Raw genomic sequence first — 25932 nt, 5'->3', positions numbered from 1 at the left:
TTCTCGTCCCATGGTTTAATCTGTTCTGATGAAGAGCTGCTACTCTCTGTTGTTGTCCTTCTACTTATCTCCTCTGCTCTTGGTTTTGTAGCCCCTTTCCTTTTTTGGATTTTTCAGGAATGAGGGTATTCCTGAGGATTTCCTGAAGAGGAGGTTTTGTGGCAATGAACTCCCTTAATTTTTGTTTATCTGGGAAAGTTTTTATTTCTCCATCGTATTTGAAGGATATTTTCGCTGGGTAGAGACTTCTCGGCTGTAGATTTTTGTCCTTCAGATTTTTGAATATATCATTCCACTCTCTTCTAGCCTGTAAAGTTTCTGCTGAGAAATCTGCTGATAGCCTGATGGGGGTTCCTTTGTAGGCTAGTTTCTTTTGCCTGGCTGTCCTTAGTATTTTCTCCTTGTCGTTGACTTTTGCTAGCTTCACTACTATATGCCGTGGAGTTGGTCTTCTTGCATTGATAAAGTTTGGAGATCTATTGGCTTCTGTCACCTGAAGATCCATCTCCCTCACCAGATTTGGGAAGTTCTCAGCCATTATTTCTTTGAATAGGTTTTCTGCCCCTTTCTCCTTCTCTTCTCCCTCTGGTATACCTATAATCCTTACGTTGCATCTCCTAATTGTGTCTGATAATTCTTGGAGAGTTTCTTCATTTCTTTTTAGTCTTACTTCTCTCTCCTCCTCTGCCTTCAGCAATTCTATATTGCCATCTTCCAAATTGCTAATTCTTTCCTCCATATTATCGGCCCTACTGTTCAGAGCATCTAGATTTTTCTTAATCTCCTCTATTGTGTTCTTCATTTCCAGTATTTCTGTTTGGTTCTTCTTTATCGTATCAAACTCTTTTGTGACATAGCTCCTGAACTCGTTGAGTTGTCGGTCAGAATTCTCTCTTAACTCATTGAGTATTTTAATGATGGCTGTTTTGAAGTCATCATCATTTAGGTTATATATCTCATTTTCTTTGGGATTGTTTTCTGTGTGTTTGTTATTTTCTTTCTGTTCTGGAGATTTAATGTATTTTTTCATATTGCTTGATGTTGTTGATTTGTGCCTCCGCATAGAGATAGAGTTTAGTTGCTCCTTTCACTTGTTTCTGCTGCTGCGGTGGGGGAGCAGCTGTTTATACTGCACCAACCAGGAACCCTATCTGCAGTTGCTAACTGGGCCTGGGCCCCTCCTCGTAGTCACAGCGGTCCTTTGGATTCCCTCCTCTGCCTTGGGGGCTGTCTCGGGGGGCTTCAGGCTGCTGGTGCCTACTGTTGCAGCCCACGTAGACGTGCTCCCTCCTTGGTGTCTGCAACGGTGTTATGGGCTTTTCCAGCGGCCAGGGGTGGGATCACTTATATTTGTCACTCCGTCGCTGTCAGCACCCACAAAATCTCACTTGTCCACTATGGGTCGCAGGAGAGCTATTGGCATCTTCTACAGTCTGTGGTTAGTTCACCTAGCTATGCTGCTTTTGTCCCAGGTTCTTCCAGCCTTGTGACTGCCGGATGGGTGCTTTCTACTAGTGCTGTGCAGAGGCTTTCCCTGAGGCTGCTGTGAGCCTGTAGGGTTTCCCCCTAGGCTATGGAGCTGGGTCGCTGGAACTCCCCCCAGCCCCAGTCCTGTTCCCCAGGAACTCGGGGAGCCCTTTGCCCTGTCTTGGGGGATAGCCAGAGATCCTGATTTCAGTGGTAGCTGGTCAGCTGCTGCCCTGCCTGATATTCTCCTCTCCGGGACCCTCCCAGTATTGTGGATGCTGGGCGTGGCCCCTCCGCTAATAGCAGAGAGTTTTGTCTGCTGCCCGGGCAGAACTCTGGAGCTTCCCCTCCGGGCCGCGGAGCCGGCCTCTGGAGCTTCACCCAGCCCCAGTCCTCTCCAAGATCTCCAGCAATCCCTAGCCCCACGGGGCGGGCAATGGCAGCTGGAGGTCACTTCGCCCTCTGGGGTTCTCTCCGGGACTTTCCCGGAGTTGTGAATGCTGGGCATGGCCCCTCCACTAATGGCAGACAGAGAGCCCTGTCTGCTGCCCAGGCAGAACTCCAGAGCTTCCCCTCCAGGGCGCAGAGCCGGCCCCTGGAGCTTCACCCAGCCCCAGTCTGCTCGGAGATCTCCGGCACTCCCTAGCCCCACCGTGCAGGCAGTGGCAGCCGGGGGACCTCCGTACCCTCAGAGACTCTCTCTGGGACCCTCCGGGCGCCGTGAGCACCAGGCGGGATCTCCCCGCCAATGGCGGGGAGAGACTCTCCCCGCTGGCCCAGGTGTGCAACTCCAAAGTTTCCCTCTGCCTTTAGGAGTAACGGCAGGAGGTTTAGGTAGGGTTCTGGTCACCTGTTTCCACCGTCGCTCCTCTGTTGTGTGCTCGCTCCTGCCCTAGATGTGTGTTGATCTTCTGGGGGCATCCGTTGGAAGAAAGCCGCTTGCGGGTACTAGGCTGTTGGGTCGGGGTCGGAGAGTTTTCACCTATTTCCACATCCTCCCGGAGGAAAGTCCGTCCGCCTTTCGATGTATAGTCGCGTGGGTCTCTCAGACGTCCTGAGATGCTGTCTGGATATCCTTTGTTAAGCGATAAGTGTCCAAATAATTGTAGACTCGAAGGGGGAGAGACAAAGAGGACTACTCATGGCGCCATCTTGGATCGAGCTCCAGTTCTATTGATCTTTGTGTCTGTTTTCTTTCCAGTATCATGATTTTTTTTTTTGAGGAAGTTTAGTCCTCTTCTAACATCTGCCACCAATCTTCACCTTTTTGCTGTGGAAGATTGGGCCTGAGCTGACATCCATGCACATCTTCCTCTATTTTCTTTTCTGTAGGACCGGTGCCACAGCATGACTTGTTAAGCAGTGAGTAGGTCCACACCCGCTATCCGAACTGGCGAACCCTGGGCCGCTGAAGTGGCACATGTGAGCTCAAAGCACTCTGCGTGCCAACGGGCTGGCCCCATAATGTTTTGATTAATAGAGCTTGTAGTATATTTTGAAATCAGGGAGTACCATACCTCCAGCTTTGTTTCTTTTGTCTCAGGACTGCTTTGGATGCAGGTGCTTATTATAATGATTGACCTGGGGGTAGGAAACATGGAGCTGTATAACTTTTATGCAAAAGACAAAAGCAGGACAGAGCAGAACAACAAGGATACTTTCAATCAAGTCGCTAAAGCAGGGGAGAAACTGTTGGAGGACTCTAGAATGGAAGGGGATCTGGCCCATCTGACTGCACTTTAACTTCATCCATTTTATAGCATAGACATGAGGCCTTAGGGACATACGCCTCAGGCACCCGGCACTCCACCTTGACACCAGTGAGAGCCATAATTTCAAATTCTAGCGTGCTTTGAGTAGAAGTGAAATTTACTCTTTCTGCTCATCGATGAGACCAATCTTCTCTGAGTCTCTCACTTTACAAAGTAAGTCCTGTCATTCTTCATTCAAACTTCAACAGTGAGGTTTGAACTCAGAAAATCTTATAAATATTCTAGCCACCTAACAAAACACCAGAAAGTTGGCAAGTCCATTCCAGTTCAGGACAGTTGGGCCCACTAGACCACAGACTTTGAGACATAAAGAAAAGAATGTCACATCCAACTGACACCAAAAGAGAGATTTCTTTAAAGCTTTTCATGGCTCTGACACACCAATAGCATTCCACAGTGTCGTTGGAGGATGGCGTGGCGTGGGGAGGAGATGAGCCTCAAAAGCGGTTGATGCGGTCCTCTGTCCTTTACCTTGACATGAAAGCTCGGTGGTACATGGCCAGACCCATCGCGCCCTCAGCTCGGGCGAGTGCAGCAGCTAAACTGAAGAGACCAATGCCACAGGGGGTCTCCCAATTCTCCTCTTCACAAGACCCGGGTGGGAAGAGATGACAAGAAAGTGAGCAGGGCATTCAGGGCACCACTTTCCCCTGCCTGCCTGTGCCTCTCTTGTCAACCTCAGCTTCTCTGTCACTGAACCCCATCACACACATAACACTGTGGGTCATCCACCATCCCTGAACCGTGACCTTGAAATTCCACATTCTGGTAGAGGAATATAACCGCAGGTCAGTAGCATGACGACAGCTCGAAGGGATCTGTCCAGCAACAATCCATCAACACTGCTCCGCATCCCTGATCTGTTCCAAACGTGAGTGAACTGAATGACGACAAGAAATAGCATCAGGTTGACAAGTGTTTGCAAAAGAAAGGGCCACTACGTGTATTCAGGATATACTCATAAACCACTGTAATCATTTTCAGAGCTGGAAAAGAGCTCTTGTGGGACTAGAAGGCATAATACGTGGATATCCGGAACCAACAAGTAGGAAAGATAGTGTTTACGGACACTTAAAAAGTAACAACCACAAAAGCGGCCCACACATAGAGAAGGATTTTAGGAGGTAGAGATGTCACACTGACTTAAGTTTGAAGATAAGCCAACATGCTGCCCTAGTGAGGGGCAAGAAGTCGACACAACACAGGGATGCAGCAAGAGGAGTATTGTGAGTCAGGACAGAGAACAATTTTTTAACGAAGTATTCATTCACTTAGTATTACACTCTGCTTTTGTCCCTTTTAATGGATGTAGAAAAAACTGGAGAAAGCCCAGCGAATAGCAGCATGAGAGTCTAAAAGTTTGCCATCTTTCACGTCTGGGAAAACCTTAAGATCGGTTTACATTTAGAGAGAAAGTGGGGTGACTTCGTGACGGTGCTTCAGAAGACAAACTTTGTTGGGACACTGGTTTCTCTTTCTGTTTTGAGATGCACACAGGAATGGGCACTGAGAACTATGCTTAGATATTTTCTGGAAAGAGACAGGTCGGTAGCGTCACCACGAGACTAGACAGCTGCTTTGGGGTGATGCCCATCAGCAGTGGCCTTCAGAAAAGGCCGGGCAGCCTGGGGTAGCAGCAGGGCCTAGGCAACTGGAAGGCAGGGGCTCCTAAGATTCCATGACACCTCCACCTTCCAATTCTGTTATTGCAACGCCAGACCGTTAACTGGCGTGCTGGGGCCTCTCTCCATCACTCCTGTCTGACTCTGAGCTGCAGGCGGTGCCTGTGGCTCTGAGCTCTGTCATCTTGAACCTTGTTTTGGCAGTTCCGGACCCTCAGCTGTTGTAGAGTGTTGATCTAGTTGTCCCCAACGGTAAGTTAAGGATTCCTGTGTAAACACCCCTCTGGCCTGGTGAAACCTTTTTGTCTTTGCTTTTCACTCATTATGTGTTTGGGTTTCTCTGCCCAGTCTCTGGCTCTACCTCTTCTGCCAACATCACCATGGCCGTGTGTCCTCACGCTTTGTCTGATCCGAGGGCAGAGGTGACCCTCCAGGAGTCCAACCAGGAATTGCGTTCACAGCTGGCACAAAGCAAGCAGGACTTCCAAGCCCTCATGGAGGAATTCCTTGTATCCGAAGCTGCTGCCTACTCCCTGGCCACCGAGCTGCAGAAGCACAGTAAGTCTCCCAGGGCCGTGCTCCCCAGATGGGTGAGTGATCCCTGTCTGCCCTCTAGGACACTAAAATTTCTCCAGACTTTATCCTCTGGTCCCTTTGTCAAAATAACTTTCATTCTGACCACAATCCAGGAAAGTCAGAGTTAGGTATTTTGCCCTCATTTTGCTGGGGATGGAGAAACTGATGCACAAAGAGTTTAGCCACTTTTTCAGATTTGCAGTGTGGTATACGGCGGCTTTAGAATTCGAGTCCCAGACATCGATTGCTGGTGCAGCCACACAATTGCGTCTTCCTCTCAGGAAAGGGCTGCACTGTTTCTCTCAGCATCCTCTCTGTCCTTTACCACATCCTGCATCACTCTGGGCCTAAATGTCTGGGACGAGTGAACTCCCTCAGTTCAAGCTTCTCTGAGGTCCCATGGGCAAAGCACTGTGCTACTTACAGTGGGAAAACAGATGATAGTAGCTGCTTTATAGGAGCTTAAAGATGAATATGCTCCTCACCGAAACTGTGCTATCCAGGAGTGACACCATCAAGACAGGGAATGCCCTGGTGAGAGGGAAGCCCTCTCTTCCAGGGCACGGGCTCTTCTTCCTGAGTCTGAGGAAGACGTTTGACACCCTGTGGTAAGGTTGGGGCTGTTTCTATGGAAACCAGAGAATCTGTCCCACCACCTGTGTCTCCCACTCAGCTGGTGAACCCTCAGGGATGCAGGGCAACCAACAGGTCCAGGTGACCTTGAGAGTCTGGGCTATGAGACCTGTGGCCAAATTGAGGCCACAAAGTGAGGTAGGTGGGGGAGACCACTAGCCCCAGGAAAACTCAAGCCAGTGTGTGAGGCAGGCCCTTCCCTGCCCCAGTCAGCCTCAAAACTGGAAGCTCGATTGCCTGCTCAGTGAGACTGGGCTGTAGTGACGACAAGAACCGTGACAACCAGGGCATGTGCACAGCAGAGTGTTTAGAAGGATCTTGACAACTCGGAGCCTGAATTGGGGTCGTTTCCTACAATTGCTTTTCAATAAGCCATTGAGGGGGGAGTAACTAAATTGACTGACACAGAGAAAATCAAAGCCTGCCGTTTAAAAAGTGAAGAGATGAGCTTTCAGGAAAGGACAAACAAAGTTTTATTTACATCCTGCCTTAGAATCACAGCGTAACTGTAGGAAACACATTTTGAAGCTGATGAAGAAGAAAGATATCACTTAAGACCTGGGTGTCAATGTAACACGGTGCAGTGGTGAAGAGCATGGACTCTGGGCCAGTCTTTCTGGGCTCCAATCCAAGCTGTGTGTCTTTCTGTGCCTCAGTTTCCTCCTCTGTTAATCCGGTGCTGTCATGGTACCTACTTGTTTGAGTTGTTGCAATGCATCACATGGATGATTTCTGTAAGTCCCTGTCACAGGGTCAACACTATTTGTTAGTTCTTCCTTCTATTGCTTTTAATTTAACACAAACTTTCTTAGTATCTGTGCACGTTTCCTTCAGAAATTTATGGGCAAATGCATAATATTTTACAGGGTTGAATCCATATAAACGTCTTTATCTTGGATGTACTTGACCTTGAAATTCTGAGCTCAAGGGAACCAACAGTCAGTAGAGTCCACCGGGCCTTCCCAAGCACACAGGCAATCACTACTGCACGCGCCTGCTTGGTGTTTCACTTAAGAGGCTGCGAGGCTTGGTAACGTGACTAAGGCCCACGACTCAGGGTCAGTCTCAGGGGATGGGAATTCTGCCTTTGTCAAATAGAAGTTAACGTATCTAATTACTTTCTGTGCCTTGGAGCTTCTCTTTCCTCAGCTCTAAAATGGGGAGTAACCCAATGCTGTGTAGTAGTTTGGAGGCCGAGGAATAAGATGCGGAAATCCCAGTGTGGAGCCTGGTACTGGGCATGGACCCTGCTTCCTCCCTTGAAGGCAGTGACCACAGCAGCATGGCCAGCTTTCCACTGAGGCAGGGCTCTCTGTCCTTTTTCAGAGTGTGGAGAGTGCAAAGACATCATTGAATCCGTGCTTGGGGACAAGCTGCCTTTTGAGGAGGGGAAGCTGGCAGAGAAGTCAACGCTAGCCAAGAAGCTCAGGTAAGGAGGGCTGTGTGGGGGTAGGCTGGTGGGTAGCTGTGGGAAAAGCTGAAGTGGGGCAGGGAGCAACTTTGGGCCAAGAGAAGGCAGAAATGTACACGGCAGGCACTTGCGTTCAAATGTTTATAAAGCAACTAGGGAAAAGTAATTGGAAAATTATGGACTCCAGTTATTCAGAGGCTCACTTACTCTTTTTTTTCAAAACTATAAATTTTTGAACTGAAACTCACCAAACACGAATTTGCACAAATTGAGGTGAACGATTCGGTGGCATTTAGTACGTTGACAGTGTTGTGCCATCACCCGCTCATTTCCCTTTAATCACAATCACCGCCTGTCTCACGAGGGCTTGTTGTGTTTTCTTTCTAAAGAATTCTGTCTCCTTGACCCTGTCATTCTCGTGTTCTTTCCAGCTAACCCAGCTGTGCTCGTGCACATTTCTGTGTCTGGCTTTGTGTCCATTCACTGCAGAATGCACCATGTGTATTTCAACATAGAAGCGGGCATGGCTGAAGGGGTTAACTGAAGAGACACGTTTTTAAAACAGGTTTAGGAAGACACCTGGTTTTGTTGACAGCAGAAACAATGAGTAGGATGTCCAGGAATCTGACGGGAGCTCTCTCTGATACAGAGGAAACCTGTGCTTTACCTTCCTCTTTCTCTTTGCCACAGGCAAGTCGCCACACATCGGCCAGAATTCTCTGAGGACTCCTTGGGGGCAGTTCTCACAGAAATCTTGAAAATCTTTAGAATCTGTCACTCATCCCTTTGGACTCTCAAGTCTTCTCTTCTGTCCCACCTTAGGGAATCCAATCTCCTAATTCAAGAGCAGAAGCAGCAACTGGCCTATCTGCGGCACAAGTTACAGGAAGGGCGAGAAGTGTGGGCCCTGCTGAGTCAGCACCTCAATGACCTGCTGACACACAACGGCTCTGACGACCACCAAGGGCAGGCCTTCCGCCAGCAACTGGCTGAGGGATATAGGCTGGCCAAGCACCTTGCCCACATACTCGGCCCAGGTAAGGTGGCCACAGGCCCTCACTGCACTGAAATTCTCCAAGGTGCCTGGCTCACAAGACCCTCCACACCTCCCCTCGTAATGTTTTGACAAGCTGTCCCAGTTTGCGTGTTGCACTTGGGACCGTGGTAGGACCAGGACTGGCTAGGTGGGCGCAGAGAGCAGATATGCCCAGGGTGGAGGTCATAGTGGTGCAAGTGTCGGCTTCCTTCCTGATGGACTGTGACCTTTAGGGCAGGAGGCCACACCTACCTACTGTCAGAGGACACAAAAGAGGACGTGACAGGAGGCAGCTTGTTTGAGTGAAAAGAGCCTTGGACTAAGGGTGGCCATTCCCAGGCTCCAGCCTGAGAGCTGATGGTACTAACACTGGGTGAGAGATTGATTTTTACTTCATCCGTATCAATCTCCTCAGCAGTAAAATGGATCCAATAATCTGTTCACGGTAGCTGTAGTCATCAAACGCAGGAATGTCTATGAATGCACTTCAGAACAAAGCAAGCCCCTCGCTCTGTGGGGTTGGGCAAGGTACTGGATGTGGTAGAACTTGGTGGTAGAGAGTTTAGACTGGAGACCTTTCCGTAGAGAGAATTTCCCTCCACAACACACAGAAGCCAACTTGGAGGGCCCTTAAAGTCCCCAGATGAGGGATGTTGGCTTGGGTTCTTTCTTGTCTCCTTAGAGAAAGGACGAGGTTCTCTGTGAGAGCTGGGAAGGGATATAGGGCCTGTGCCTTTGGCAGGATTTGTGGCAGAATGGAGCACGCAGTCACAGAATTCAAGATGGAAGCTGGACAAGTATCCAGTGATATGAGGAACAAAAGACAGCTTAAACTTTTGCCCAATTTCAGGCAGAGTCTGCAATGATGGAGATCCAGTGGATCACAGACACACCGCCTGATGAATCAGAAATCCATGCTGGGGCAATGCTTTCAAGACAATGCGCTAGGACTTCAAGACCATACGGACTCCTGCATAGATATTTATGTCTCTATGGCTGTTGAAGTCACTGCGTTTATAGAGGTTAAAGTGGGAAAGTGCTAACTGGACATTTCTGAATTTATTTGCAGGGAATAACGAAGACAAGGAAGACGAAAAGACACAAGGCACACTCACTCACAGGTGACAATGAATAATCTGGTGCCGGTAATGGGCAGGGAAAATGTGGAGACAGTATCAGAAAGAAGAGTAAGTGAGGGGAACAAAGTCACAAATGCCAGAGGCAAGAGAAGGAAACGTGGAGGTTGTAATGATTTAATTCACTCAACCAACAAGGAAAAGGCTCTGTTAACTTCAATGTCACTCATCTCTATGGACCTGTAAGTCTGACACAAGAGAACGCAACACCCTTAGGAAATCATGCACATAGAGAAAAGGTCTATTTTCTCCTGCAACAAAAATCAGGGTGAGACGCATATCTAACTGCTACACATTAATGATGCTCTCTGGAAGGAAGTAAACTAGCAGTGCAAAAACTAAAGGGATGATAAACCGCATTAAACAACAAAAATGCAGTGAGATGAGAAAAATGTACCTGTTCTGTAAACAGTCAGAGAAGGAAGCATAGAATGCAGACCATCATGGAGATTATACAATCAAACAAGAAGGGACTTCATTTGAAGGGGAAATGAGACAATCTCAGATATAGGGACATCAGGAAGTGCTCGCTATCCCCGTTTCCCCATGTAGACAACCGCCAAGTGTCCCTTTCCCAGAGTGCTCTGTGTTTCTCACCGTGGTCCTCGGATGGGCCAATTCCGTGATCTCTCTCCAGTGTGGTCACGTGCGGTCAGATGCCGGAGGTGTGCTCATCTGTCGGCGGATGGCGTGCGCTCTCCCGTTCTCTCTTTCTTCTGTCACCCAGCGGGGGACGCATGTCTGCCTCTGCCCGGTTGCCGTTCCCACGGTGGCGGCTATTTCCCGGCCAAGACGGTCCTTCGTGACCCAAGTCCGCATCATGCCCCAGTAGGGAGAGAGGCAGACCTTGCAGCTTCCAGATTTCTGGGAGTCGACAGTGGTGCCAGAGCCAGGCAGGGTTCACTTGGCAGCTGTCTGTGCATTTCCACCAACTGGATGCAAGAGTGTTGACGCCGCCTTTAGGGTCCTCTGAGTGTGTGGGTGTGTGATGACTCTTGTGGAGTGGAGGCGCTCGTCCTCCTTGCTCAAGAGCTCATTTTCTGCTCGGTGCTCTGAGCAGGCTCTGCTCGCTCTCTCCTCCTCTGTCTCTGTCTGTGTGTCTGTCTCTCTCCCTCTCTCTCTCTGTGTCTCTCTCTGTCTGTCTCTCTGTCTCTGTCTCTGTCTCTGTCTCTGTCTCTGTGTCTGTGTCTGTCTGTCTGTCTCTCGTCGGCTCACGCTGGATCGCTCGCTCTCTCGCGCTCTCTGTCTCTCTCCCTGCGCGCCCCACCCCCCCGGCCCTCTCTGTCTCTGTCTCTGTCTTTTTCCAGCTCTCTCTCCTGTTCCCACTTCAACTGCGGCCTGGCCCCAGCCAGAGGAGGATTGTGTGATCTCCCTGGCTGAGCCCTTCCCATTGCTCTTCTGTGAGCAGACCCTTCCACCTTCCAGGGAAAGCAGCTCTAGGAATGTGTGTTTCCCAAAGCCGCTTGTCTCCACTTGAGCCCTCCCTCCGCCCACAGGCTCGGCAGGGATGTGCCGCCCACGGTCGAGCCTCCGCTCCCGAGAGCGTGCCTGGAGGAATACTCCTGGACCTGCGCCACGGACGTCGGCCAGTCCGAGTCCTGCTGGACTCAGTCGAGCAGTGCCGTCTTCTGCTTCCAGGGCCTGGCCGTCTCCTCCCTGGCAGACACCCCCAGTGAGTATTGCCGCTGTGCAGGGGATAAGGCTCCAGCTGGACTCCCTGGGCGGTCGGTGTCCTTGGCATGCCAGCCCTCGGGCTGTGCAGACAGACACATTGAAGGGAATCAGGCTGGAGGACAGAGTTGGAAGCACAGACGGGAGACGCTTGAGGGAGCTGCGCTCCCTTCCTTCTTGCCAGGATGCGCCCAGGTGCCCCTGGCCCCAGTGACACATCACGGGACCCAAAGCCGGCAGGACAAACTCAGCTCCCCTGTGCCGCACGTAGCGCCAGGGCAGGTGTCTGTCAAACATCCCCGCTGGCGTGAAATGTCTCCTCGCACCTTCAGTGCTCTAACTTTCACGCCTGAGGCGTGTCCCTCCAGATTCTAGGCCCACCCCGTGCGCCTGGCCTCCTTGTGGACATCTGCCTCCGAGACGCCTCCCGGGCTTCACTCTTGTGGGCCCCACTCTCCGTCTCCGTCACGTTGGCCTCTCTTCCGAAGCAGTCCTCGGAAGAACGCCCCTAGCCACCTGTCCCGTTTCCCGTGCTCCCGTGTTTCCCGCGTGCGAGCCTAGGCCTTGGCCTTCTCCCAGCCCACAGGGTGGCCAGTGTTTCTGCGGAGCAGGGGGCGACGATGCCTCTGGATGCCAGGGTTTGTAGAGTGCAGCCGGCCTTCTCCCCTCAGGCGATGAGTTCGACTCGAGCCTCCACAACTAGCGTCCCCGCGCAGAGAAGGCTGAGTAGCGCGGCACTTGTGCGAGCGGGCACTTAGGCTGGTGCCCCAGAAGGTGTGAGCCCCACGCCTCTTTGGCTGTTTTCCCAGACTCGGGAGAGCATCCTGGGCTGAGGGCCTCCCCGATCGGGGAGACGCGGCCCGCTGGCTCGGCAAAGCCAGGCCGGCGCTTTCACGAGACACCGCCTGAGGTCTCCTGGCAGATTGCTCTTCCCGTCTGCCGTTGTCACACTGAGGATGTGGAGGTCCCTGGGCTGGGACTGGACACTGGATTCCCAAGGGTCGAGCGGGGATCTGCTTAGTGTGACTGGCCCCGTGCGAATTTCTTTCCAGGCCAACACACCGATCCGGAGGACGACGGGGGCGTCCAAGACGGCCTGTGTTGCAGGTAACTCGGAAGAATCCCGGGACTCCATTGGAAGGGGCCATCTGGGCATCTCCGATCGAGGGAGTTCAGCGAGCGCTGACTATCCCCGTTTCCCCCACGCACGCAACCGCCAAGTGTCCCTTTCCCAGAGTGCTCTGTGTTTCTCACCGTGGTCCTCGGATGGGCCAATTCCGTGATCTCTCTCCAGTGTGGTCACGTGCGGTCAGATGCCGGAGGTGTGCTCATCTGTCGGCGGATGGCGTGCGCTCTCCCGTTCTCTCTTTCTTCTGTCACCCAGCGGGGGACGCATGTCTGCCTCTGCCCGGTTGCCGTTCCCACGGTGGCGGCTATTTCCCGGCCAAGACGGTCCTTCGTGACCCAAGTCCGCATCATGCCCCAGTAGGGAGAGAGGCAGACCTTGCAGCTTCCAGATTTCTGGGAGTCGACAGTGGTGCCAGAGCCAGGCAGGGTTCACTTGGCAGCTGTCTGTGCATTTCCACCAACTGGATGCAAGAGTGTTGACGCCGCCTTTAGGGTCCTCTGAGTGTGTGGGTGTGTGATGACTCTTGTGGAGTGGAGGCGCTCGTCCTCCTTGCTCAAGAGCTCATTTTCTGCTCGGTGCTCTGAGCAGGCTCTGCTCGCTCTCTCCTCCTCTGTCTCTGTCTGTGTGTCTGTCTCTCTCCCTCTCTCTCTCTGTGTCTCTCTCTGTCTGTCTCTCTGTCTCTGTCTCTGTCTCTGTCTCTGTCTCTGTGTCTGTGTCTGTCTGTCTGTCTCTCGTCGGCTCACGCTGGATCGCTCGCTCTCTCGCGCTCTCTGTCTCTCTCCCTGCGCGCCCCACCCCCCCGGCCCTCTCTGTCTCTGTCTCTGTCTTTTTCCAGCTCTCTCTCCTGTTCCCACTTCAACTGCGGCCTGGCCCCAGCCAGAGGAGGATTGTGTGATCTCCCTGGCTGAGCCCTTCCCATTGCTCTTCTGTGAGCAGACCCTTCCACCTTCCAGGGAAAGCAGCTCTAGGAATGTGTGTTTCCCAAAGCCGCTTGTCTCCACTTGAGCCCTCCCTCCGCCCACAGGCTCGGCAGGGATGTGCCGCCCACGGTCGAGCCTCCGCTCCCGAGAGCGTGCCTGGAGGAATACTCCTGGACCTGCGCCACGGACGTCGGCCAGTCCGAGTCCTGCTGGACTCAGTCGAGCAGTGCCGTCTTCTGCTTCCAGGGCCTGGCCGTCTCCTCCCTGGCAGACACCCCCAGTGAGTATTGCCGCTGTGCAGGGGATAAGGCTCCAGCTGGACTCCCTGGGCGGTCGGTGTCCTTGGCATGCCAGCCCTCGGGCTGTGCAGACAGACACATTGAAGGGAATCAGGCTGGAGGACAGAGTTGGAAGCACAGACGGGAGACGCTTGAGGGAGCTGCGCTCCCTTCCTTCTTGCCAGGATGCGCCCAGGTGCCCCTGGCCCCAGTGACACATCACGGGACCCAAAGCCGGCAGGACAAACTCAGCTCCCCTGTGCCGCACGTAGCGCCAGGGCAGGTGTCTGTCAAACATCCCCGCTGGCGTGAAATGTCTCCTCGCACCTTCAGTGCTCTAACTTTCACGCCTGAGGCGTGTCCCTCCAGATTCTAGGCCCACCCCGTGCGCCTGGCCTCCTTGTGGACATCTGCCTCCGAGACGCCTCCCGGGCTTCACTCTTGTGGGCCCCACTCTCCGTCTCCGTCACGTTGGCCTCTCTTCCGAAGCAGTCCTCGGAAGAACGCCCCTAGCCACCTGTCCCGTTTCCCGTGCTCCCGTGTTTCCCGCGTGCGAGCCTAGGCCTTGGCCTTCTCCCAGCCCACAGGGTGGCCAGTGTTTCTGCGGAGCAGGGGGCGACGATGCCTCTGGATGCCAGGGTTTGTAGAGTGCAGCCGGCCTTCTCCCCTCAGGCGATGAGTTCGACTCGAGCCTCCACAACTAGCGTCCCCGCGCAGAGAAGGCTGAGTAGCGCGGCACTTGTGCGAGCGGGCACTTAGGCTGGTGCCCCAGAAGGTGTGAGCCCCACGCCTCTTTGGCTGTTTTCCCAGACTCGGGAGAGCATCCTGGGCTGAGGGCCTCCCCGATCGGGGAGACGCGGCCCGCTGGCTCGGCAAAGCCAGGCCGGCGCTTTCACGAGACACCGCCTGAGGTCTCCTGGCAGATTGCTCTTCCCGTCTGCCGTTGTCACACTGAGGATGTGGAGGTCCCTGGGCTGGGACTGGACACTGGATTCCCAAGGGTCGAGCGGGGATCTGCTTAGTGTGACTGGCCCCGTGCGAATTTCTTTCCAGGCCAACACACCGATCCGGAGGACGACGGGGGCGTCCAAGACGGCCTGTGTTGCAGGTAACTCGGAAGAATCCCGGGACTCCATTGGAAGGGGCCATCTGGGCATCTCCGATCGAGGGAGTTCAGCGAGCGCTGACTATCCCCGTTTCCCCCACGCACGCAACCGCCAAGTGTCCCTTTCCCAGAGTGCTCTGTGTTTCTCACCGTGGTCCTCGGATGGGCCAATTCCGTGATCTCTCTCCAGTGTGGTCACGTGCGGTCAGATGCCGGAGGTGTGCTCATCTGTCGGCGGATGGCGTGCGCTCTCCCGTTCTCTCTTTCTTCTGTCACCCAGCGGGGGACGCATGTCTGCCTCTGCCCGGTTGCCGTTCCCACGGTGGCGGCTATTTCCCGGCCAAGACGGTCCTTCGTGACCCAAGTCCGCATCATGCCACAATTCGTAATAAAATACACCCGAAAGCCCAGCTTTCTCTGAGTTTACCCTCATGCCAGAGTCAGTTTACCCTTTGTCTGCTTCGTTTATGTTCCTGCCCACTCTATTCAATACTATTCATGCCACCCTTCTTCTTTTCTGAGTTTACCTTTTTCATGTCTCTCGTCTCCTGGTATACTCAATCCTCTCTCTCATCACATTTTTTCCCTCTTTCTCATGATCTTTTCTTTTCCTCCATCCTCTAAGCTGTCTCTGCTGGGTCCTTTTTCCACTTTCTTTCCCTCTTTCTCCTTTTCTCCCTAATTATCTCCCTCTCTCTCCTGTTCACTTTCCAACCACACTCTCTTCCTAGACAGGGCAAGTTTCCTTTTTCTCTCTTGATGGGTGCCTTAACTCTGTTTTAGGTGATCCCACTCTCATCCTTCCCATCCAAACCGTCCCTTGGTTTTTGTCTTTCCTAATGCCTTTTTTTTTATCTTCACTCATCTCTACCCCAACAGCCTCAGCAGCAATCTGCTCTATATGAAAGATAATGGATTCCCCAAGGACGCCGTGAATAAATATTTTTTTTCTCGTTCCATTGAACATGACCTGTCCTCCTCCTACAGACCTTACAGTGATTCTTCATTGTCATTTGACAGACACGAAATCTTCCAAACCCTGGATGCAGAGGGTGAGTACTCCCATTGTAAATGGCACAAATTCCTTGTGGTTTTCTGGTAATGTCTATGTTCTTTGAATCCAGCACCCTGCATTGGCTGAGAGGTGCATCCCTGCCAATGGGTTCTGTAGACTCCTTCTAGTTTGAGTTGTGCTCCTGCAGTTAATTTTAAGAAGCATCCTGTGGTCGGATAATTTTCTTCTTCTAGTCTCAACTCCTGTCACCTGGCATTTCTCACAACTGCAGACTGTTCCTATCAAGTCAGGTTCAAGAGGGGAAATAGAGGGATAATGGAAAAGTCTCAGCCATCATTTTGTTACCTGGAGGAATTTGTGAAAAACCTCTCTTTTTCACCCTAAGAATTCTCATACTCATGGAATGATGTTGCTACTTGTATTTCCTGAGTAGTTTTGTACAAACTCTCTGGCTTTCCACACAGATTTGCAGTCTGCTCTATATTTGCAACATGTGTTACATGGTTCCGGAGCTCAAAGTTTTTCCCCTGGGGTGCCTACCCGCTTCTGAAGCATTTGGATACGAGATCCTGAGCACCAAATCCTGCCTGTTTCTGTGTTTTCAATGAAGCCAAAGCTCTCATTCTGATTTTTCATCCTCCACCAATGGCCATGGGTTTCATCCTTTGTGCAACACCATTGATTTATTCCATGTGGAGGTTGTAGTTTCAATCACATGTCTAGTCTCTGCGGTATCATCTCATGTAAACTATCAACAGCCTGTGTACCTGATGTGGGTATTGGCCTAATTTATGAGCAAAGCGCACAAGCTTCCCTACCCATTATCTCCAGAAAAGTCCTCCCTGGTGAGCAAGATCCCACTGGGGCCGCCATTTCCTCAAGCAGGGAGATTCAAACACAGTTTTCATCTCCTCTCCCGGAGGCGATCTTCCGGACTTCTCTTCTGGGCGAGGTGGTTGGATTGTTAGGAGCCTTTACTCATGAAATCATCTTGTAGGAAGAGCCAGAAACTCTGTGGTGTTCCTGACTCTCTCTGACTATTTTATAGTGAAATCGACCATGAACAACTTGTCCTTCAACCTTTTCGGGTCAGTAAGGGCCTTTTCACACTGGACCGTCCTCTTTCCTGTTTCCCGTTCTTCCCGAGGTGCAGAGAATCGAAGGCTTTCTGAGGATCACAACAATTCATGACTGAAAATGTCACACAGGTCTTTTGTGTCTGTTGTGTGCCACGCCCCTCAGCAAGTGAGCTCCGTGGACACTATAACCCATTCGGTCCTCACAGAGCCGCTCTCAATAGGTGAGGTATCTCATGTTGGAGCCGAGGGCACTGAGGCTCAGCAAGGTCACTTTGCTAGCCCCAGACCCCCAGTCAGTGCACAGTGGGACTGTGGCCCCCGTTTGGCCTGACTCCCCTGCTCAGGCTCTGTCTCCTGCTCTCAGCAGTCGGAACATCAGGGACTAAGCGGGGATAGTGCTCACCCTCTTCCTTGTGCTTTGTTCCAAACTATGTCAAACAATTTTAAACTTAAACAGAAAAGTTGGAAGACATCCAAAGAACTCCTGTTTCCACTCATGCCGACCTGCCAGCTCCTACCCTCTCCGAGCACTCCGTCCTGTGAGCAGAGCCAGCGGCTCACCCAGGCCCTCCCAGGGAAGCTGCAGCTCCATGAGGAGCTCTCTCCATGGAAAATCAGCCAGGGCTGAGAGATCTGTCTCACCAGCCCCTGCCCTCGGGGCTTTTCTGCTCTCACTTAGAGTTGTCCTGCTGCCCTTGTAAAGCTGCATAGCTCTGTCTCGGTTACCCTGACAGCCAGGTCTTGGTCCCCATGAGGAGGATGAGAAATGCTCAGACACACCTCAGAAGTGAGATGTGTGTGATGGGGCACGGCCTTGCCAGGCCATCGTTCAAAATGCAGCAGGAAAGGACAAATTGCCCCATGCAGATGGGCTGAGATAAGTGAAGAGATCACCTAAATTCTACACGGACCCGTCCTGTGTTGGGGTTCGCTGATGACAACATGTAAACAGTGTGTATGGCAGCAGAGGGGCTACAGGCAGTACAGGGTACAGCCCGAGAGAAGTCCTTGTGGAAAAAGACCTGGAAGCCAGAAGAGGCATGTGGCGCAGGGCTGGGGTGGGGGCTGGAGGGCAGGCTGATTCCAGAGGATTTATCTAAGGGAGGTGTGGGAAGCGATGCTGTAGAAGAAAGAGGGGCCAGAAGAGAGAAGGAGGGAGTGCAAAGGAGGTGCAGAGTTGAGAGTGTGTAGCAGAGAGGGGAGAGGAAGTTCCCCCAGCAGAGCAGGCACAGGATGGGGCAGGATCTGGGGTAAGAAGGCGGGTGAGACATTTGCCGGTGAGAGAGGATGGAACCAGGGAACGCACCTTGAGGGAGGCTGGATGGAGCACGGACAGGAGTCAGGAGAGTCTGTGATCTGGAAGACGAAATGGCAACAGACACACAGAGACATTTCTATGGAACAGTGAACCCTTGGTGAGAATGAGGATGGCTAGAGGGCAGGAGAGAGGGGAGCCCTCGCAGTGCAGAGCAGGCCCTGCGCGCCAGGAGCCCGCCTGAGTCTGACCTGGACTGGCCTGAGGCTATTTGAAGTCTTTGTTAGCCCCCTTTCTGAGAGTATGTGTTCATTTCACAGTCAAAATATACACGTTTATTAGGGAGAACTGCCCAGCCCCCACCGAGGGGTGTGGGACACAGGATTGAGTGCTCTCTTACCTCCCTGAAGAACCACAAAGTCTGACTCTGTAGCACTTCTCTGTCCCTAAGTTTCCAATCGGGGACTCAGACCTCTACTACATGTCCTGTAGCTGCCGGTGCCCTGCGTGGCTATAGATATTTACATGTGTGGGTGGGTGGAGGGCAGTCAAAAATTACAGACAAAGCTGCTCAAAAGGCCGCAGAACTTTACAAAACTTCGGATAACTCGGTCCCTGTTCTACGGTTTCCCAACTGTGTCTTCTACCGGACCTGAAGACTTGTGGCCGTACTTCTCTCCCTGTTCTTTTATACTGTGGGTACACATCAACATCACTTTCTCCCCCCTGTCCTAAGGCCTCTCTAGAACCTTCTCTCTAAGCTATAGGACTAAGTTAATGACAACAGATTCACAGGCATGACTTCATCCTTGCATCCAAAGTCCTCTGGACTCAGTGGGTTTCTCACTTCTGGGACACTGCATCCTGTCACCTGCCATCTCAGCATCCCCAGGGACACATGTGAAGCTGACAGCTCCTTCATGTACATGAGGTCTGCCTTTTTTCTTTGGGACACTGGGTGGTCTCCCTGACAGGCATGGACATTAGAAATGGGTGGGTTCCCAGGGCTGAGGAAAGGAAAGCTGGGATTGGTCTCACTGAGCCCTCTTCTCCTTTCAGCTCCCACCCTGGAGGCCGGTCACCGAGGGCCTTTGAGGACAAACTGGAGTTTCCAAAGGCCAGAGCTGCAAGCTTCACAGACACAGCTGCAGCCAGGCACCCAGGTGACCAGTTATCTGCTGCTGCAGCTGGACCAGTTGGACTGTGGTGCCGGCAAAGCCAGGCTTGGCCTTTGCTCCACCACCTGGAGCTTTAGAGCCCACGATCCCTTCAGAAATCAGTGGCCGCTCTTCCAAGGTGAGAGAGAAAAGGGGAATACGAAGCTCTGGTCCATTGTTAGTCGTCAGAGGGTGGGAGCGGGGAGGTGATGGGCCTCTCCCACACCTCCTGGCAATCTCATCACTACTGGGTAGTGTGAGTAAGATCAAAGAAAGAGAAAATATGAAAGTGTCGCCATTGGCCTTACCTCACCCATGGACTTTCAGTGGCCTTTCTTGTTCTGGCCACTCTGCTTATTTGATGTCCCTCCTGGATGGAGGATTAAGTCCCAGTACGATCATGAATGACAATGGATCCTGTTGGCTGTGGTTTTATTTTTCAGGACTGGGTTTCGATGCTTCCCTCAGAGGAAAGAAACCTCCCAAGCTGGAGGGTGATGCTCTTGAGGGCTCAGCTGCCTTAAGTGCCCAGAAACAGAAGATTATCAAAAGAAAACTGCTCTTCAACAAGTGGAGGATAACATGCAATTTCCCCAGCCTTCAGCTGAGGGTACTGAGGTAATCACATCGCTGGCTCTTAGATGCACTTATGCCTCATGGCTCTCTAGCTAAGATTCTAGCTCAATCTCCCGCTGTGTCTTCTCTTCCTCATTTGTTCACTCCAACAGCTGATGCGACCTCTGTGTGGCCTTCCCTCTGTTTTCCATGGGGGCTGCCACCCTGCCAGGCCCTTCCAGCTCCATCTCGTTTGCTCTCTGAACTCTGCTGTGTTCCTGCCGCTGCTGTCCTGATATTCCCTCTCTGCTTTCATCTTAGCCACGGGGAAGCCTGAGCCCATGGTCCTCCTCATCACAAGAGCATCATTGATGCCACTGAACACAAGGCACTTTGCCTGAAATCACACACTTTCTTCATTTCTTTGCCTTCCCTTCCCAGCTTCCCCAACTCCACTGCCTCTTTCTTCTCAATGAATCACTCACACATGGATCTTCCTCCTGAGTCATTTTGGGAATCTGACCCAGGACAACCCTTAACCGTGGACTTCTCCATGTGAAGAAGAAGAAGAAGTGTTAAAACTGAGGACAAAGAGCCCAGATGACAAAAACCAAATGAGAACCTGGGTCACAGGTGGGAGTGCTGGACTGGCCTGGAGCCAGCTTTCTCCTCGGCCCACATGTGCAGGCCTGTGCTAATGTGCATGGGGCTTCCAGGGACTCAGCATCCTCACCTCAGGGCCTCATTGGAGCTGGCATTAACACTGCCCTGTAATAAGCACCTGGTGAAAATTTAATTAAGATCAGTGCCTTGACCTCCCACCTGGCGATTCTCATTTAAATTGTCAGGAGTGGGGTTTGGGCTTCAGTAGATTTCAAAAGCTCCCCAGGGATTCTAACATGCAGCTAGACTTGACAAGGACCATTCCTCTACGATGATCTCAGGTTCAGAATAGAAATGCCCAGAATGTGTGGCTGCTTCATTAAAAAGCCTGAATATCCATCAGCCATTGAGGGGATTTGTATGCCTCTCTCAACAGCACTCTTTGTACAACGTGGAAAAAAGTGAGAAGATAAAAGAGGTAGATGAATGGATTAGACTTCTGACCTCCCTTCTTTGAGGAGAGTTTCCCCCACTTTTCTGAAGACAAGATAAAACAGCAAACGAGCATTTCATTGAAAAACAGTGCACAGAAAACCATACCTCCCTTATTACACATCATAAAATTTAGTATTTTCTTTAATATTTTTCATATAAAACTAGAAGTTCCTATTCCATCCAATTGATTTCAAGTCCCATGCGTTCAGCACTACAGTTTGAGAATTTTAGTATTGATCAATTTTTGTCGTTAAGTAAAAGCCCCAAAGAGAATCTTTATGCTCATTCCCTTAAAGAGAACATAATAGTAAGTAACAGCTGAAAGTCAGGAAAAGATTGCATGTTTATGCTTCTTATGCCATTCTTTCCACTGGCATAAAAGACTAAAGGAGAATCTTTCTCTATGCAGTGCTTTGTGGGGAATAAAGGGGTGGGGTGGGAGAGAACATAGTCAAACCAGGTGCCTCATGCTTCCCCTTCGGAGTTTTTGGTCTAGATGTTGAGAATATTCCTAGAAATGCCCTAAGGTGTATCCTGGTGTGGAATCAACGCTAAAGAATGAAGGAAAATGCATGGGGCCATGGTTACCGTCCCTGCTCTCTTTTTGTTAATTCCATTTTGAGTTTCTCCTTCTTTGGTTCTTTCCTCAGTCTCTTTGGAGAAGAATTTCTCTGTAAAACCTTTTTTCCCGTTGAGCCAAAGTGATGCAACAGTGTCTGTGGTCTGTGGACACCTCCAGATCGGAGCCCTTCCTCTCACCTTCCACCAATTATGGAAAGGGCCTGAGGCCTGGGTTCCAGTTCAAGCGTTGTGCCCCTCCTCCTCAGAGCACTGGGACGTGGAGTTAAAGAGGGTGTGCTTCTCTGCCCAGGGTCCTCTCCTTCCGACAGCAGTCTGTTTCTGAATGTGGGGGGTGGATGCTAAGCACATCCCTCCCTGGGAGGGGTGGGAAAGCCATCACTTTGCTCCAGACTGAGGGGCTTCAGGAGTGAAGTGGCTGCTGAGGAAAGGCTGGTAGGGCTCTGGCTAAGGCTCTGCAGCCGCTCTGAGCTGGGATGTCACCAGGCTCCTGGTGGGGTGAGGACAGGGTGTCCCTCGATGCTGCACCACAGCCTGGATGGAAGTGCAGGGAGGTGTTTCTTCTACCTTGTGGCTCTCACTTTCCCCTTCAGCGGCCTGTGCTCCTCCTTCAGCTCCTCCCCTCAACAGGAGCTCAGCTTCCTGCTGGCCTCTGTCACCACATAGCCATCCCTCCAGGCTCAGCTGTCATTGGGACCTGCAAAGACTCACATTTCATTTGTATTTTCTCTTTCTGTCTCTCAGATACCAAGATCTCTGGATCTAAGGAAAGATATTACTGATCTGAAAGAAACCGCATCACAAAAAGTACCGTTTTCACTTGATGAAAAAAATCTGAAACAGCAAATCAATTTAAAACCCAAACAGAACAGTGAAGGGATCCTATGCTGAAGATCAACATCACAACCACAAAGCACTCTCCAAGGTTTTTACTGCAAAGCCTGCTTTGATGGGAAAAATCCCAGCCCTTTGGCCTCCAACTGCGCTAAGTCACTGAGGAGACCACCGCCTAGACCCACACACGGTTATGAGAGACCTTAACCCTTGCTGCTCTCAGTTCCCGTCCTGCACATCAGCAGAATCAGGAGCAACTGGCAAAAGACAACATGACAGACCCGGCGTTCTGTGCCACCAGCTGGGCTGTGCGAGGAGCAGACAGCACTAACTATGCAGTGCTATGGTGACAACGTTTAGCCTGAATTCAGTCATGAGGTAGTCCTGAGACAAGTGCAGAATCTAGACCACTGCACAAGACAACTGGCCTCGCCTCAATAAACAAGGCAACGTCACCACAAGTAAGATAACAAAAAGGAGAAGAGACTTTTGGGGTTCTAAACGACTAAAAAGATTTCTTTAGTCCTTTGGATCCAAAAACCTCTCCTCACCTTTTGTTGTTTTTGGTGGCGGTGACATTGCCTTGTTTGTAGAGGTCAGGACAGTTGTCTGGTTCAATGGTCTACATTGTGTACTGGTCTGACCACTTCCTCATGACTAACTCAGGCCGACCCTCTTGCCAAGAGCCCTACGTAGTTAGTGCTGGGTGCTTCCTAGTGGAGCCCACCTGGAGACTAAGAATGTCCGGTGTGTCCACCTCTGTGACTGCCGTACTAGCATGGGTCACGTTGTCATGGAGGGGCCTACGAGATCTGTTCATTGTAAGGGCACATTTTTTCCTTTCTATAATGAGTAAGTAATTTGGTGAGTGGTACTTTGAGAGTGTGTGAACATCCTCTTTTCTAAAGATCTTTCTCTAAATATTTTACCATCCTTAATGATCCCTGATGTATGTCGATTAACATATTTGCATTTATACATTGGAAATTTTCTAATCCGTTCATACCTATAGCCTTGTATTTGTTGGCATTGTGCCATGAAAAAGAACATTCCTTCCCCTTCTATGCTATTAAAATTTTTGTTTTGACTGTCACTGTGGACTCATGAATTTTTTAAATTCAGTGTTATAATCAGCATCATCATGACTGACTGGGTGGATATAAATATAAATTAAGATAAACATTCTTCTCTCTCTCCTTCATAGTTACGTCCTACAGTCTCCCATACGTTTTAGGCTGTATTACCCACCTGTAGTAGATGGTATTTACTATTTTCTGTTTCCATGTTTCTGTGTGTGTGTTTCATTTGATATTTAAGAACTGTGTAGCTAGTGCTGTATATTTCACTAAGTGTTTTTGATATCTTAGTCCCTTACTAACTTGTCAAACTTCTAATAATTGTTTTACGAGTTTGAAATGACATCTTTCAACTGCAAACTTTTACCACTGTGACCATCCAGGACATTTGTTCTGTTTTTCTCTTTTCTTCCATCCTTCCTGGCCACTTCTCATAGAATTGTTTCAACCCAGTTAAAGGTATACCATTGACACACTGCTTTTCTCCCCTTGGCCCCTTCCAGATTTCTGCTTTAGATCTACAGTTAAATGCATTCAGTGACGACCAGCTGTTCAAAAGTCCCAATTTCCTCAGTCCTCTCTTGTTGGGTGGAGTTCATCCTGAAAAGACTCCTCAAGATGGAAGCAGGACTCCCTGAGTGTTGTATGTGCCACACTCTTTTCTGCTGCCTTGACACAGGGACAGCTGGGTGACTATGAAGTACTTGCCCACAATGACTGTCACTGAGTTTTTATAGGGTATTGTCCCGCATTGTTGTTCTGTTGAGGTGTAGACGTAGATTGATTTTCTCTCTATTGTATGTGAATTGGCTTCTTTGAGGAGCAGAGAGGGGTCTGGAGCTTCGCAGGAAGTTGTTTCCTTTACTTTAAATCTGTCAGTTCCAGGAGGCGAGGTCTTAGCGTTGACCACCCCAGTTCTGTTTCTCCCCGGGATCTAGACTTTCTCTCTGATCCTTTTGCAGCATCTTTTCTTCATTTCTCTTCTGTTTGATGCTTCCATTTCTTTATTCTGTGTCCCTTATAGTATTTTTAGACAAATATGTTGCCCTTATGAACCTTGTCATTTAGCCTATTTTTCAGAGAATTTTCTTTTTCTCCCATTTTTCCCTAATTTCTGCCAAGTCTAATTTCTCATTTTCTGTTTCTTGTCCACTTCTCTTTTGAGTTGTGTATTTCTTATGTGGTTTTGTTTTGTTCGTGTGTACAAATGCTTTGTTGGGCACGTTTAACTCAGATTCATTGTATGTCATTTTAGAGTTTTCCTATGCTGTGTGATTGATCTGGAGAGAAATCCTTTCATGAGCTGAAATTTTTGACTCTCTATTTCTGTTCTTCTCTTCTGTCACCTTGGAACACATGTCTGCTGTGTGATTTGCATGTCAACATGCCTAAGTTTCCCTGAACGAGAAACCAAAGGTCTATGTAGGAAGGTTGGGTGCTTTGAGTGGCTAAGTTGATTTCTCAGGTCTGGGTCTCTCTCTTTGGGGCAATTCTAACGGACATAAGGTCTGGGGGGATAGGCGTGGCGTGTTCTGATTCTGAGGTCCTATTTTCTTCCAGGAGGACCTTTAATTCATACCAGTTGCTTCAAATAGATTCGCAAACACTGCCAATTCGAATTGAGAACCACAGGGCTTTTACTGAACGTTTGTTTTTCGTCTCAATCTCCTCCTCTAACACCAAGCATTGTGTGTTAAGGACACAGGGAGTAGTAGAATTAGAATATCCCACAACGTTTGCTTTTCCCACATTATACAGACACACGAATAAAGATGATAGCAGCAACACCACTAGCAACACGATTGAGAAAAGTAGCTTTTGGTTTTCTTACTGTCCTGGGGTATAGATAAATTATTGTTTTAAAGTCTCGTGGAATAGTTCTAATCCATTTGGTTGTTCTATAACATTTTTGCACAATTAGGTTCATTTGTTACATTGTGTTTTCCATGTCTAAAGGCCAAATGTTAAAACTTTAATTCGGTTTTATATGGTTTGCAACTCATATCTAACCAAACAAAGTATATTCCAAATAGTCTAGCCTTGACACTCAGATCTGCAAAGTCCTCCACGGCCCGGGTGGAGGTGAATCAGGGACTCCTGGTCTCCACAGAGGCTGGAGTCTCTAGCCAGGATTCCTCTCTCTGGCTGAGTTTGGGAGGAAAGGATGAGATTTCCCAGAGTCAGTTTCAAAGCTCAGCCTAACAGCAGTCCTAGTGTCCAATGGAGACTCAGGAGCTAGAAATTCTGCATAAGGTCTGAACAAGTTAGACTAGAATATGTTAAAATTCTGAATAAAATAGACTATTTGAATAAACTACAGTACTTCCAATTCAGGTCTCGACCTGTCCACCCCAAAACTAAGACACAGTCAGTAATGATCCAGTTAGCGCCATCACAGGTTCTTGTACCTACAATGTCCTCACGAACGGACCATCAGTCCTGTGAACACTCCTCGTGGTCCAGGATGTAGTGGACGCAGCTTCTGCCTTTTACCCTGAAGCCCCGGGGTAACCCTGACGACGGGGTGG

General features: G+C 50.3%; 1 protein-coding gene across 1 annotated transcript in view; it reads left to right on the top strand.

Moving 5' to 3' along the window:
• The window catches only part of LOC138924251 (neuroblastoma breakpoint family member 6-like), a 30785-nt gene extending 7364 nt beyond the window's left edge, over positions 1–23421 (top strand). Inside the window, exons 2-13 of the mRNA XM_070267927.1 lie at positions 5210–5419; positions 7397–7499; positions 8304–8518; positions 9587–9638; positions 11150–11325; positions 12377–12431; positions 13478–13653; positions 14705–14759; positions 15636–15808; positions 19165–19401; positions 19706–19880; positions 22239–23421. Of these exons, the coding sequence (XP_070124028.1) occupies positions 5242–5419; positions 7397–7499; positions 8304–8518; positions 9587–9638; positions 11150–11325; positions 12377–12431; positions 13478–13653; positions 14705–14759; positions 15636–15808; positions 19165–19401; positions 19706–19880; positions 22239–22260 (1617 nt within the window). The 5' untranslated portion in view covers positions 5210–5241 and the 3' untranslated portion in view covers positions 22261–23421. The remainder of the gene's footprint in view (positions 1–5209; positions 5420–7396; positions 7500–8303; positions 8519–9586; positions 9639–11149; positions 11326–12376; positions 12432–13477; positions 13654–14704; positions 14760–15635; positions 15809–19164; positions 19402–19705; positions 19881–22238) is intronic.
• The last annotated feature ends 2511 nt before the right edge of the window (positions 23422–25932 follow it).

Source organism: Equus caballus, chromosome 5 (genome assembly GCF_041296265.1).
Source record: "Equus caballus isolate H_3958 breed thoroughbred chromosome 5, TB-T2T, whole genome shotgun sequence".
Classification (NCBI taxonomy): Eukaryota; Metazoa; Chordata; class Mammalia; order Perissodactyla; family Equidae; genus Equus; species Equus caballus.
This window is presented reverse-complemented; position numbering and strand designations above follow the sequence as displayed.